Source organism: Electrophorus electricus, chromosome 8 (genome assembly GCF_013358815.1).
Source record: "Electrophorus electricus isolate fEleEle1 chromosome 8, fEleEle1.pri, whole genome shotgun sequence".
NCBI lineage: Eukaryota > Metazoa > Chordata > Actinopteri > Gymnotiformes > Gymnotidae > Electrophorus > Electrophorus electricus.
The window spans coordinates 8,038,322-8,050,821 of NC_049542.1; the positions used below are offsets into that span (position 1 = coordinate 8,038,322).

Sequence of the window (12,500 nt, forward strand, 5' to 3'; positions counted from 1 at the left end):
TAGTCTTTTTTAAGCACTTCTGCACATACCCTTTTTCCAAGCAAAGGCTTCATCCTGCAGACTCAGACTTTGCACCCTGGCACAAGAGGAAGACCCATGACAGGCCGAAAGAAGAGAGATGGACAGGTTGGCACAACTGTTGGAGAACCTGAGAAGGAAGGAAAACATCCATTAAACATGTCTGGTACTCTGTGTGTTTTCAAGCAGACAGGGAAAGAAAATAAGTCTTAATGACTCCATTCACATTATGCTCCTCCATTGAAATTTTAGTCGTTCCCACCCTCCCACCTCTCCTTGGACAGACACACACACGCATCCACGTACGCACACCCTCATAAACACATGCACAAACATGATGTCACATCTCCAGAGAGGTTTTGCTGGGTAAACACCAGTATTTGTGGTGTTGGTAGCTCAATAGCATTTGCTTGGAAAGGTAGCTAATCTTGACACCAGGAAGAACTAACCACTTTGCATTAGCTGTCTGACAGGTTTAAAAATGAATGTATGGGGGTGGGATTTAACCCTTGACAAAAGTTTACAAAAGTAAACTAAGCTATTTATATTTGATTATAAATATGCACATGTGTGATATTTATATTTTTACTAAGATATTTTTATTGGAGGTAAGTCAAGTGTATGTCAGTTGTAATATTTTTAAAACCAGTAGAGGTATCACCCACATGATCCATATTAAGGATTTCTATTCAATTTCTAGCTCGTTACTGACCAATTTTAGTTCATTTCTAGAGTGATGTTTGGTGTGTGTGTGTGGGGGGGGGGGGGTGTACAAGGATCCATATTGTACATCAGTGTCATTGGTGCTCGATACAAGGTTCAATTACTAGCAGGTATATGCTTAATATGTAAAAAAAATAAAATAAAATAAAATAAAAATACTCTATCCAGAAAATATACCTGTAAAACTTCCATGACCTGATGCACACTCCACTCAATATACATCATCAGATCCATGCACATTATGCATTTTCTTCCTGCCATGCCTTAATAAAAAAGATCTTCAGCAGAAAACTACCCTGTCTGGTTCTTGTGATCTTATTGCGGACTGAAGACACAATGTCTCCTAGCTATCTTGTGCAGGCTTACCATTGGCTACCATTCAGAAGTACCTGTTACTGCCTCTTGCTGAGTATTAGACTGTTGTGAAAGGAACATTATTTTCGTCTCTTGTGTGTTACGTCAATGGGCTGTATGACTCAGATGGTTCTTTGTGCTTGCTCTTAACAAAGCTGACTTGTGTACCACCATGATCAGGTCCTAACTCCATGTATCGGGGACTAACGCCATTGTATGCCTCTATGTGTGCGTGTGTATTTCTGATGTGAAGGAGCACACATGCTAGTATATGCTGAGACTGAGGACAGTATGAACAGTAAAAGCTTGAATGTTGCTGTTTCAGCTTTATTGTAAGAGCATAATTTGTATGTCTTGCCAACACATAGACAAAAAACAAAAGTGATTCTTGTAAATTAACTTGCGCCTAAAGCTGGAATTTACAATGGAAAAACATTGAGGGGAGTGAAATCCCTCTATCAGATATATAAATGCCTAAAGAAAATTCAGAACTACATTTTCTCACCTGTATAATTATAGATAAAATGGTAATAGAACACTAAATTGCTTAGTTGATCATTAAATTGACCTAATGAAACAGTGAACAAAGATGAAAGGTTTTCAGTTAACCACATTAGGTCATATTTGCATTAGTTGGAGTGCATATAACATATTTTTAGTATTTGTAGTTGGAAAATCAATGACCATTTGTATTCTGCATGCTCTCTCTTGGTGCAGAATTCCATCCGGCACAACCTGTCCCTGCACAGCCGCTTTGTCCGTGTCCAGAATGAGGGAACTGGGAAGAGCTCATGGTGGATGATAAATCCCGAAGGGGGGCGGGGAGGCAAGGCCCCGCGCCGCCGCGCTGTCTCCATGGACAACGGAAACAAGTACACCAAGAGCGCACGGGGACGTGCGGCTAAGAAGAAGGCAGCACTGCAGGCTGCTCAGGAGGGATCGCTGGAGAATGTGTCTGCAGGGGGGCTGTCCAAGTGGCCAGGAAGTCCAACATCCCGCAGCAGTGATGAACTGGATCCCTGCTGGACTGACTTTCGCTCGCGAACGAACTCCAATGCTAGCACAATCAGTGGCCGCCTGTCCCCTATCCTAGCCAATCCAGAGTTAGATGAGGTTCCGGACGATGAGCTTGGCCCTCCCCTCTCTCCAATGCTCTACTCCAGTCCCAGCAGCCTTTCGCCTCCATCATCGACTTCCTCGAACTCCAAACAATGCCCAGCTGAGCTTCCACGACTAGGCACTATGAACCTCAACGATGGTCTGTCTGATAACCTTATGGATAGTCTTCTGGACAACATAACTCTAGCCCCATCGACACAGACAAGTCAGGGAGGTTCTGCCTTCAGTTTTGGAAGCACCACTCCCTCTCCAAATTCCTCCTCTTCTTCACCAAATGGGGGTAATAATAGTGGAGCGTTCAGTAATTCCATTTTTGGGCCCTCTACTGGGGCCCTACGCCAGACACCTATGCAGACCATACAGGAGAACAAGCAGACATCCTTCTCAAGCATTTCTCACTTCAGGAACGCCACACTTCAGGACCTGCTGAACTCAGACTCACTAGGCTCCCACAGCCACAGTGATGTCATGATGACACAGTCTGACCCACTTATCTCACAAACCAGTGCAGCTGTCACTTCTCAGAGCTCCCGCCTCCGCAACGGCCTCATGCTCCCCAATGATCCCATGATGTCATCATTCAGCTCTGGACTCAAAGGTCAGAACAGTCTTCTCCAGAACAACCGACACCATCCAGGCTCCAATGCCCAGGGCTTGCTGCACTCGTTATCCAAAAACGGGCACCCAACCCTGTCTAATGATGCTAATAACATAGCCTCAGCCAAGCAGCACCTCCAACAGCAGACCTCCATGCTGCTGAGCGATACATCTCCTTACTCTGGGATGAACGGATGCACTGGAATGGGGATTGGGCTCCATTCAGGAACGGACCGCTTTCCTTCAGACTTGGACTTGGACATGTTCAATGGGAGCCTCGACTGCGATGTGGACTCCATAATCCGCTCAGACCTGATGGATGCAGACGGGCTGGACTTCAACTTTGATGCCCTGGTGCAGAATGGTGTCAACCTCAACCCTCCTGGCAACTTCAACGGGACAAAACAGTCCAGTCAAAGCTGGGTACCTGGCTGAGAGCAGTCCCAAGGTCAGTTAAAACTGCTATTCACCAGTGTTTACTCATTTCATAATATATCAAGCATATTAAATATGCAGTGCCTTAGAGTTACATAGCAAGACCCACGGAAGACTTTCATGTAGGCCGACGTTTTATTAGTTTCATGCTCTGTGTTCTGTGTTTTGTTTCATGTTCCATTTGTCTGTAATTGTAATATGTCCAATTGAGAATGAATGTGATAAAGCACAAAAAAGTCTTGATGCTGTATCATTGCCATGAACATGGTGTTGTGACAATATTAAAAGGTCTTGTCTCGGCTTCTGAGCTTCACAGTCAGCTAATAGAATTGGGGTGGAGTGGAGGACCTTGGCTGACAGCACTGAAATCTTGCCTGTTAACACAATTAACCATCAGATATCCCTTTCTAATAAGCGGAACTGTTAGCAAAAAAGTTCTTATGTGCTAGCATTATCAATTTTAAAATCAATATTGGAGAGCTCATATTTAGTGAATTTGAAAACACATATTTGAGAACCCCGTGAAATAATCATAGCTAACTGTATTTGAACTATAGGCCTAATTCTATAAATGAGAAGCTGTCTAAATAATGTTTTCAAACCAAGCAGTAGTTTAGGCCAACTGACATTAACTGATGCTATGCAGAGTGTGACTTAACTGATCTCTTTTCTCCTGCTTTTAATCCAGGCTCAGAACTTCAGTGCAAAAAAACCCACATGATCAAAAATTCCATCCAACACAGACTCACGCCACCTGTTGCCAACGCTACTGTCAGCAGCAAGCACTGGATCTGTTTACAGACTACAACTTTGAAGACTCTTACCTTGAGTCCAGTAAACACACCACCATAAAAGACTGACTGCAAAGGTCACAGGAGTACCAGCTCACTTCCAAATGCCCTGTAGACAAATAAGTTGACGCCAAATCAACGATGAATCATTTCACTATTATGCAAGCCTAAAGAAAATCATTGAAATCAAAACCGTTTGAATCAAAACCAATCTGAAGTCAAATATTTTTGGATGGGTTAAAAGTAATGACTCAAAAAAGAATTTTGAAAAAGTCTTAGACGTCCAAAATTGCTCTTTGAGTTATATTTGAGAGTTTCTGCTGTCTTTGCTGTTTTAATGGTTAAATGCCTGGTAATCTCCAAGCATCACTTATAGTAATCATTACTGATTTGATGATAAGAAAAAGAAAGAGGATTAAATCACATTGATCTTTATACCACACCACCTTGCAAATTTCAAAATAACACTCAGGTGGAGTAATATCTTGACTTGGTGCACTTAAGGTTCTGCCTACATTTTGTGTATTGTTAGCAGCATAAACAGTTTCCAATTTGAAGTAGTAGCCTAATATCAGTACTGAAGTAAAACTTATTGTAGCACAATATAATAGGAGAACTTACTTTTGTTGTGTGTACTGTATGTAACTATTAAAAAAGAAGAAAAGGTCATAAGTTCTGGCTCTCTTGTGAATGCTTCTAAGTGGGAGGGCTTAGCTGGTGAAAGAATGCTTAATTAGCCAGCAAAGCATTATGTGAACTTTGGCATATAAATGTAGCCAAATTAATGAATAGGTAAATGTACATGCATTGTGAACATTTCCATGCCATACCGGTGCTAAATAATCAGTGTTGAGCCTTGTCCTTTCTTGATGCCATGTGTGTTCACGAGCCTTGAAGGACAGAGCATTAAAAATTAGCATTAGCAATTAGCATATGGCAGCATTCAGTGGTGGGTAGGCCTTCCTTCTGGAAGCCATCTTTACTGAGCAAATACAATAAGCTATGTTTTGTATATTTGCCAAATTACTTGAACCTAGAGGAAATGCTGGTAGCCAAAATCAAGAGTAAATACACAGTTAAATTTAGGGACTTCCTGTTCCTGTATGCAAATTATATCACCATGGCTCAGGGGTGAAAGGGGTCACATGATGACATTAGGACCCCCATCTAGATTTAACTACAACATGGTTGTATACAATTTCTTTGCAAAAGGAAAATGTTGGGGTATGTGTAGAAATGTATACAAAAGCAACAAACATCTTGGACAAGAACAGGAAACAACAGCAACCAACATCAATTTTATTGTAGTGGTAGGGTGGAGGGTGTTTTTTTTTCCATTAAAATTTTTTGTTTGTTTCAGCTACTGTCACAATTGAGTAAAATCATGAAATCCACAATCCCTCAATGTCCTGTGTCACTCTCCCTCAGAAGGAGTTACCCTCCACTAAGTACATCCATGTATGCATGTATGTAACTGTGCATAGGCATCGTGTGAAATATGCTTCAATTCATGTAATGTTGTGATGACACAGTACCAGTGAATTATGAAGGTTGATGTTTTGATGAGAATGGTGTGGGCCTCATTGTTGTGAAGACTTTGAAATACTAATGGGGGCTCTTCTCAAAGCCCAGGTTGTAAAATATTCCAAGAGCATTTTTCATTCGTTACTTTGAAGCCACACAAGCCAGCAAGTACACAGTCAGGAGACCAAAAGCCATGTAACTATGGTAGTTCTGACCAGTGGAGGCATGGCAGGCTTACACAAAAGTGCCATCAGGGGTGTATAGCACATTCTCTCACCCTAACCATCCTGCCCTTGTTAGATTTATTTCTACACACACACACCACACATACACACACACACACACACACACAAAAGAAAAAAAAAGCCCAACGCCCAATGTAATGGCTGCATGGCATATGGTAAAACCCATGGAAGGACTGAACATCTCAAAATGCAAGACATGACTAAAATATAGTTTGGAAAACCTCCACAGAGATCAGCAACATTTAGAAACTCCTAGAATATCCCTCAAAACAATGGATTTTTCTGAAACATTGGCCTGTTTTTTGGACAGCCCTGCATGTATTCTTTATTCTTCTTTTTGTTTGGGGAAAACCTCAATGTCTTCTCGTCATTTCAACACAACTCCTCACATTTTCTCATGAATCATGTTAAGAAGCAGCGATATAAGCACCACTATTCTAATCTCTTTTCTCCATCTCCAGACCTCTCCCCGCATCTCTCACACATTAGCTTCATCCCCCTGACCTCTTGATCCTGTAATAATGGCTTCTGTTCAATGTTAGTGCGTATTTTCTCCTGTGTACTCCATTTTGATTTGTAATCTAGTTTGTATAAGAAATGGTGCGCATGTAAATAAAGCTTGGTTGAGCTGTATGTCTTTGTGTCAATATATTTTGAATTCTTTTAAGATTCTGTGCTTAAATATTTAGTTTAAATATAAAGGGCCATAATTAGCACATTTTCAAATATTGTCAGTTATTTTTGCATCATTAATGAAAGGTAAAAATACCTGTTCAGTTGGATTATAATTTAACAGAGAGGACTCAAGAAGAGATGCAGTGTGCTACAGTAAAACGTGGAATCAACCCTTCCATCCCTGACCACCTCACACACACACACACACACACTCACACACACACACACACACACACACACACACACACACACACACACACACACACACACTCACACACACACACTCACACACACCAAGAGGTCCATATGGGCAATTTCTATTATGCCAATACTGAGGTCAAAAGACTCTGTGTGTGTGTGTGTGTGTGTGAGTGTGTGTGTGTGTGTGTGTGTGTGTGTGTGTGTGTGTGTGAGTGTCTGTGTGTGTGTGTGTGTGTGTGTGTGTGTGTGTGTGTGTGTGTGTGTGTGTGTGTGTGTGTGTGAGTGAGTGTCTGTGTGTGTGTAGGTGTGTGTGTGTGAGTGTCTGTGTGTGTGTGTGTGTCTGTGTGTGCCTGTGTGCGTGTAGGTGTGTGTGTGTGTGCGTGTGTGTGTGTGTGTTTGTGAGTGAGTGTGAGTGTGTGTGTGTGTTTGTGAGTGAGTGTGTGTGTGTGTGTGTGTGTGTCTGTGTGTGTGTGTGTCTGTGTGTGTGTGAGTGAGTGTGTGTGTGTGTGTGTGTCTGTGTGTGTGTGTTTGTGAGTGAGTGTGAGTGTGTATATGTTTGTGAGTGAGTGTGTGTTTGTGTGTGTGTGTGAGTGTGTGTGTGTGTGTGAGGTGGTCAGGGATGGAAGGGTTGATTCCATTTTTTACTGTAGCACACTGCATCTCTTCTTGAGTGCTCTCTGTTAAATTATAATCCAAACTAAACAGGTATTTTTACCTTTTATTAATGATGCAAAATAACTGACAATATTTGAAAATGTGTTAATTATGGCTCTACATATGATCTACATATATCTGTATGCTGACACAGATATATCTAGAGTAGCATGTAGATTAAAAAGCAGCACTTTCAGAAAAGTCATAAACTGTGTCATATTTAATTTGAATGGCACCACACAATTGCATATATACTTTTTAATATTAGTGCCTAATAATCCAAAGATGATTTTAGTTTAATTTATTTACCAATGCTCACAGAATTGTTTTGTAATATATTTAGACTAAAAACACATTTCCCATGTAGGAAAATACTAACTTACAGGCTCAAATAACTGCACAGACATTTACATTCACATTGTCAGATAATACACTAACAACCTAATGTTGTGCACATTGTATGCAACCTAATGAAATGTTAATATAATGTTAATGTAATGCCAGTAAGGATTTTTTGCATTACACTGCTGTGCTATATGTACATAATACTGTGTTATTGTTGTGGTGGGATACACATTGTGTATTGTTACAAACAACTGATAAAAGTAAATGTCATGAGATTCATGATGTAGTGTGTGTGCATTTGTACGCGCTTGTGTGTGTGTGTGTGTGTGTGTGTGTGTGTGTGTGTGTATGTGTGTGTCTGTCTCGACCTCTGATTGTTCAACCGCTTTAGTTCAGAGCTATTTGAGCTTTTGATTGGTTGGAGCTGTGAAAAAAAGGGATTGGTAATGTGGGAGATTTGAGAACTAGGCTGCAGTGTGGTGATGTCATTGCTGAATGGAGGCTTTGTGTGACCCAGAGAAAAAGCAAGAGAGAAACAGAGACAGAGAGAGAGAGAGACAGGGAGACAGAGACAGAGAGAGAGAGACAGGGAGACAGAGACAGAGAGAGAGAGACAGAGAGACAGACACAGAGATGTGTGATCTTAGGTTCACTGTAGCTCTAGTGTCCATTAGGCAGTGGAACATGATCTTTTTCCCAGCAGTGTGAGGGCCTGCACCCTGAGATCTGTTACTGGAAACACCATTAAAGCTTTACTGCAGAAGGCACATGTGCAGCACAAAGACAAACACATGGACACCACATTGTGCTGTGAAGCAGTTACATAGTGCACAAATACTGGAAAGCTAATCTTTCTTTCTTTATACACACACACACACACACACACACACACACACACACACACACACATACCTACATATATAAGTACAAAGGTGCAGACATTGACAAATACAATACTGCTGCATGTAAAAGCAAACCCAAAGTGAGTTATACAATAAAACAGAAAATGTGTGCACGAATGCCATTTTGTACCCTTAATATACTGCTATCGTTCCCTCACTCTCTCTAGATAAAAAGATGAAAGCCAGGAAGTGTTGAACACATCAACACTTTACATTGGTGTTGCTTCTTTCACCCTCTTACATTGCTGGAGGATTTAAACATAGTGCAGAACCACAGCAGGGAAAGAGAGGTAGACAAAAGTGTGAATTAAGACGTGCTGTTTCAGAGGCTGTGTGTGTGTGTGTGTGTGTGTGTGTGTGTGTGTGTGTGTGTGTGTGTGTGTGTGTGTGTGTGTGTGTGTGTGTGTGTGTGCGTTTGTGTGTGTGAGAGAGAGAGAGAGATAGTCAACCTACTTGCTTCAGCATTGCATTTGGTAAAAACAAAAAATGAACAAAAACACTCTACTACTTCCTGATAACGTCTCTAACGTTCATGTCTCATTCAGTCTATATTGATAACTATTACAGTGATATTAGCCAGACATTTTCTTACTTTTTTTTATCATGGGGTTGCTAAAATGGATAAATCTGCATTTGTCATTGAAAAAAATATATTGTGTTGTTGAAAAATGTTTCTGTAGCTCTATCAAATTTGTTCTTTCTCTCTTTGGCGATGAATCCATTTTTATTTGTATGACTATTTAATTCCATATACATGCCCCCCCCCCACCCCCAGTGTGTGTCTGTGTGTGTCTGTGTGTGTGTGCATGTGTGTCAGCACATGCATGATCCTTAAGGGATCTGGCTGTTGAACAATAAAAAGAGAACAGCACTGCTGTATAAATCATCTGTCAGAGGATCAAACACAAAGACTGAAACCCACTGTCAGGCCTTTCATTAATATTGGGATGTTCCTCAAATTGTGATATTTATCATGCTAAAATCTAAGCAAAGTTTATCATCATTTACATTATAATGACAGAAATCCACAGAAACTTCATATAGTAAGGCAGAGGACAGCACCCAGGAAAATTGTTCAGAAAAACCAATAGAACATATTTCTCAACTGATATTTAGTATTTAAGAGAGCATTACTTAAAATTGTGACAAATAAATTAGAGCTTTTTGAGAAATCCTTATTATGAGTTGAAATGTCAGAAAAGCATGTTCTCAGAGCACTTTGCTACATTTAAAATTGTTCTGATGTATTTCTTTAAATGGTAATACATGCCTAACAGTGTTATCTGTCTCCTCCCTTATGACTAACTGCTAATATTTTAGTATGCAGCTCTGTGTTAGGTAAAGCACATTTGTGTAGTGCCTTTCCTTCACAAAGGTAATTCAAAATGCTTTACATAAACAAGAATAAAATAAAATGAGCATGAAAGTATAGCATAAAAGTTTTAAATTTACATGAATTATTTTTTTAAACTGTAAAAATTCAATTACAGTCATTCTAAGACAGGAATGATTGCAGTACATAGCTAACAAAGAAAGTTGTCTTTGGGAAACTAATTTTCTAGCTCTACATAACATTGTGAAAGGCGCTTAGTGGAGCAGGTTGAGACCAAATTGTTCCCTTAAGTGCTGAAAAAACATCCTACTGCCAAGCTGCAGCTAAATTGTTGCAGATTGTTGGATTCTCATTATGTAATTATCACATTGAACATCGGTATCCATTAGACAGCGCATGCTGTTCCATTCTACCCAGCTTTCTCAGTGTCTGTGTGGCCACATGCCCTTCTTGGATAAGTGGAACTGTTTCAGACAATTCAAACTATTTTAAATCTGGCCTTAACAGTGGTTAAGTGGTCTGTCTGTTGGAAATGTTTTGTGCTTGCCATCTGGTATATTTGAACCTTTCTCTTTTGATTTGACAATTCCTTGGCTTTCGGCAGGCTGATGAATGATAAGGGATTTCTTTAATAATACACAGGAATTTTAAAAAAATTTTTAAAGTTTGGAATACAGTTTCATGCATTGAAATGAACTGTTTATAAATGTTTTCCTGAACATTTAAAGGTGTGATTAAATCTAGTAGTAACTAGATAGTAACTTTTATACATTCTGTATTTTGGTGGATAGGATTTCTCCCCTGGAAAGGTAACCATTGTTTTGGATAAAATGACTTCATAAACATTCATAACACATAAATAGATCCCATGTCAAATTTCTAAGATTATGTTAACCACACAAGGCATCTTGCTACTTGTGGTTGTTCTCACTGTCTCTGGTTACCTACCTAAGCATTCAAGAATGCCCATTCACAGTTTATAAGTAACTTCAGTAAAATTTTGTGATGTCTTGGGAGTCTTGAACAAACACTTTTTCTAACATTTAAATTAAGGCATAAGGCTGCATTTCCCATTGACACATGAAATATTGTGCTGTTAGTCATGCCATGCTAGACAGACCTGAATGCTTATTAATTGGTAATCAAATGACAATTGAGGTTGTATTTGTGTTTTCTTCTACATGACAAGCGTGTAAGATGTGGGTGTCGTTGATTGTATAGATGTTTGGTGTCAGAGCTCTGAGGAGTCAAAAGAGATGGCTGAATATCCAGATAGTGGCACCATGTAAAACTCCATCAAACTATACTGCTGCCTTATGTATGTTTCCATTATAATCTGGGTGTTACTAGTTAAAAGCTTTGTGATGATTACTCCAAAAGGGTTGCAGTACAAAGCTCCTCACAAAACAAATGTCAACTTTCTGTAATAAAAAAAAGTATATAAAATTCTGATACGAATTTAATTTAGATAAAAAGTAAAAGGCATTGCCCATATAATTTGTTTATCCAAACATATCCAAACATAGAAGCATATGATTACCATCATGATAAATTGTGACTCCCAGCCTCATAATATACAACAAAAGTATGGACAAATGAGAAGATTTTTTATTTGACTTGCAGTAATTTCAGTTGATGTATCCCAGATGCTTTTAGGAGACATGCCAACAGGAAGTCTATACTCTCTGACATGAGCACCTGTGAGTGCTAAGTGCTAACTGACAGTCACTTCCCTGTCTTTCCCTAGAGTTACTGTTTTAAATGTAAGAAATGTTTAGACATCTTTGTATTTTTTCATTAATGTAAATTGATTGATTATACCGTCATTCGACATCATGTTGTCCATCATCACTGTAGCAATAAATCCGTTTATTTCCATCCGGGTTCATTTAACAGCTCATCGTGTTTTGGATGTTAATTATGCTCTCAGTACAAAGACTTTCATGCCTACAACAAACACACCAATAAAGCAGTTTGTGTGTGTGTGTGTGTGTGGGGGGGGGGGGGGGGGGGGGGGGGGGGGGTTGTGGTAGGCTTTTCTGGATAGCACCCTACAAATATGAGTCAATCACCACACTGCTGTGACCACTTCATTATCAAATCCACTTTGTGTGAGATGCAGAGGGCAATGACCCAGCCTGTCAGCTGCTGTCTCTGACTCTCCCTATGAACGTGTACTGAAGGAAGGGCTCAGTTAAATGCAAAGCCAAAAGCAACACCACAGCTATTTATAATGCTGTTAAATCCTCATCATTTCTGTCCCGCCACCCACCTTTCACCAGTCAGAGAAAATGTGAGTTGAGAGAAAGAGACCTAAAGTAGCTGTCAAAATTAATCAGGTTCCTAAGCAACCGAAAATGACATGACTGTGCCTTCATTCATCATCTTGTCCATAGTTCACCTACTATGTGTGCAAACGTTTTATGCGGGCTTTGATGTAGCAAGATCAAAGTAAGAACAGGAGTTCATGTTGAGTAGAGAAAGACAACAAACTGTAATGCAGTAATACAACATCTTCTAAGGCAGTCTTATTCCTTGTTCCTTAACATCTCTGTCTCCAGTGTGTGTGTGTGTGTGTGTGTGT

The 12,500-nt window shown here is 39.9% G+C and overlaps 1 protein-coding gene across 2 annotated transcripts in view; it reads left to right on the top strand.

The window, feature by feature from the left end:
* The window catches only part of foxo3b (forkhead box O3b), a 30,597-nt gene extending 24,158 nt beyond the window's left edge, over positions 1–6,439 (top strand). For both annotated transcript variants that reach the window (XM_027015517.2, XM_027015516.2), the window contains exons 3-4: positions 1,813–3,259; positions 3,935–6,439. In XM_027015517.2, coding sequence (XP_026871318.2) covers positions 1,813–3,246 — 1,434 coding nt within the window. In that variant the 3' untranslated portion in view covers positions 3,247–3,259; positions 3,935–6,439. The remainder of the gene's footprint in view (positions 1–1,812; positions 3,260–3,934) is intronic.
* The last annotated feature ends 6,061 nt before the right edge of the window (positions 6,440–12,500 follow it).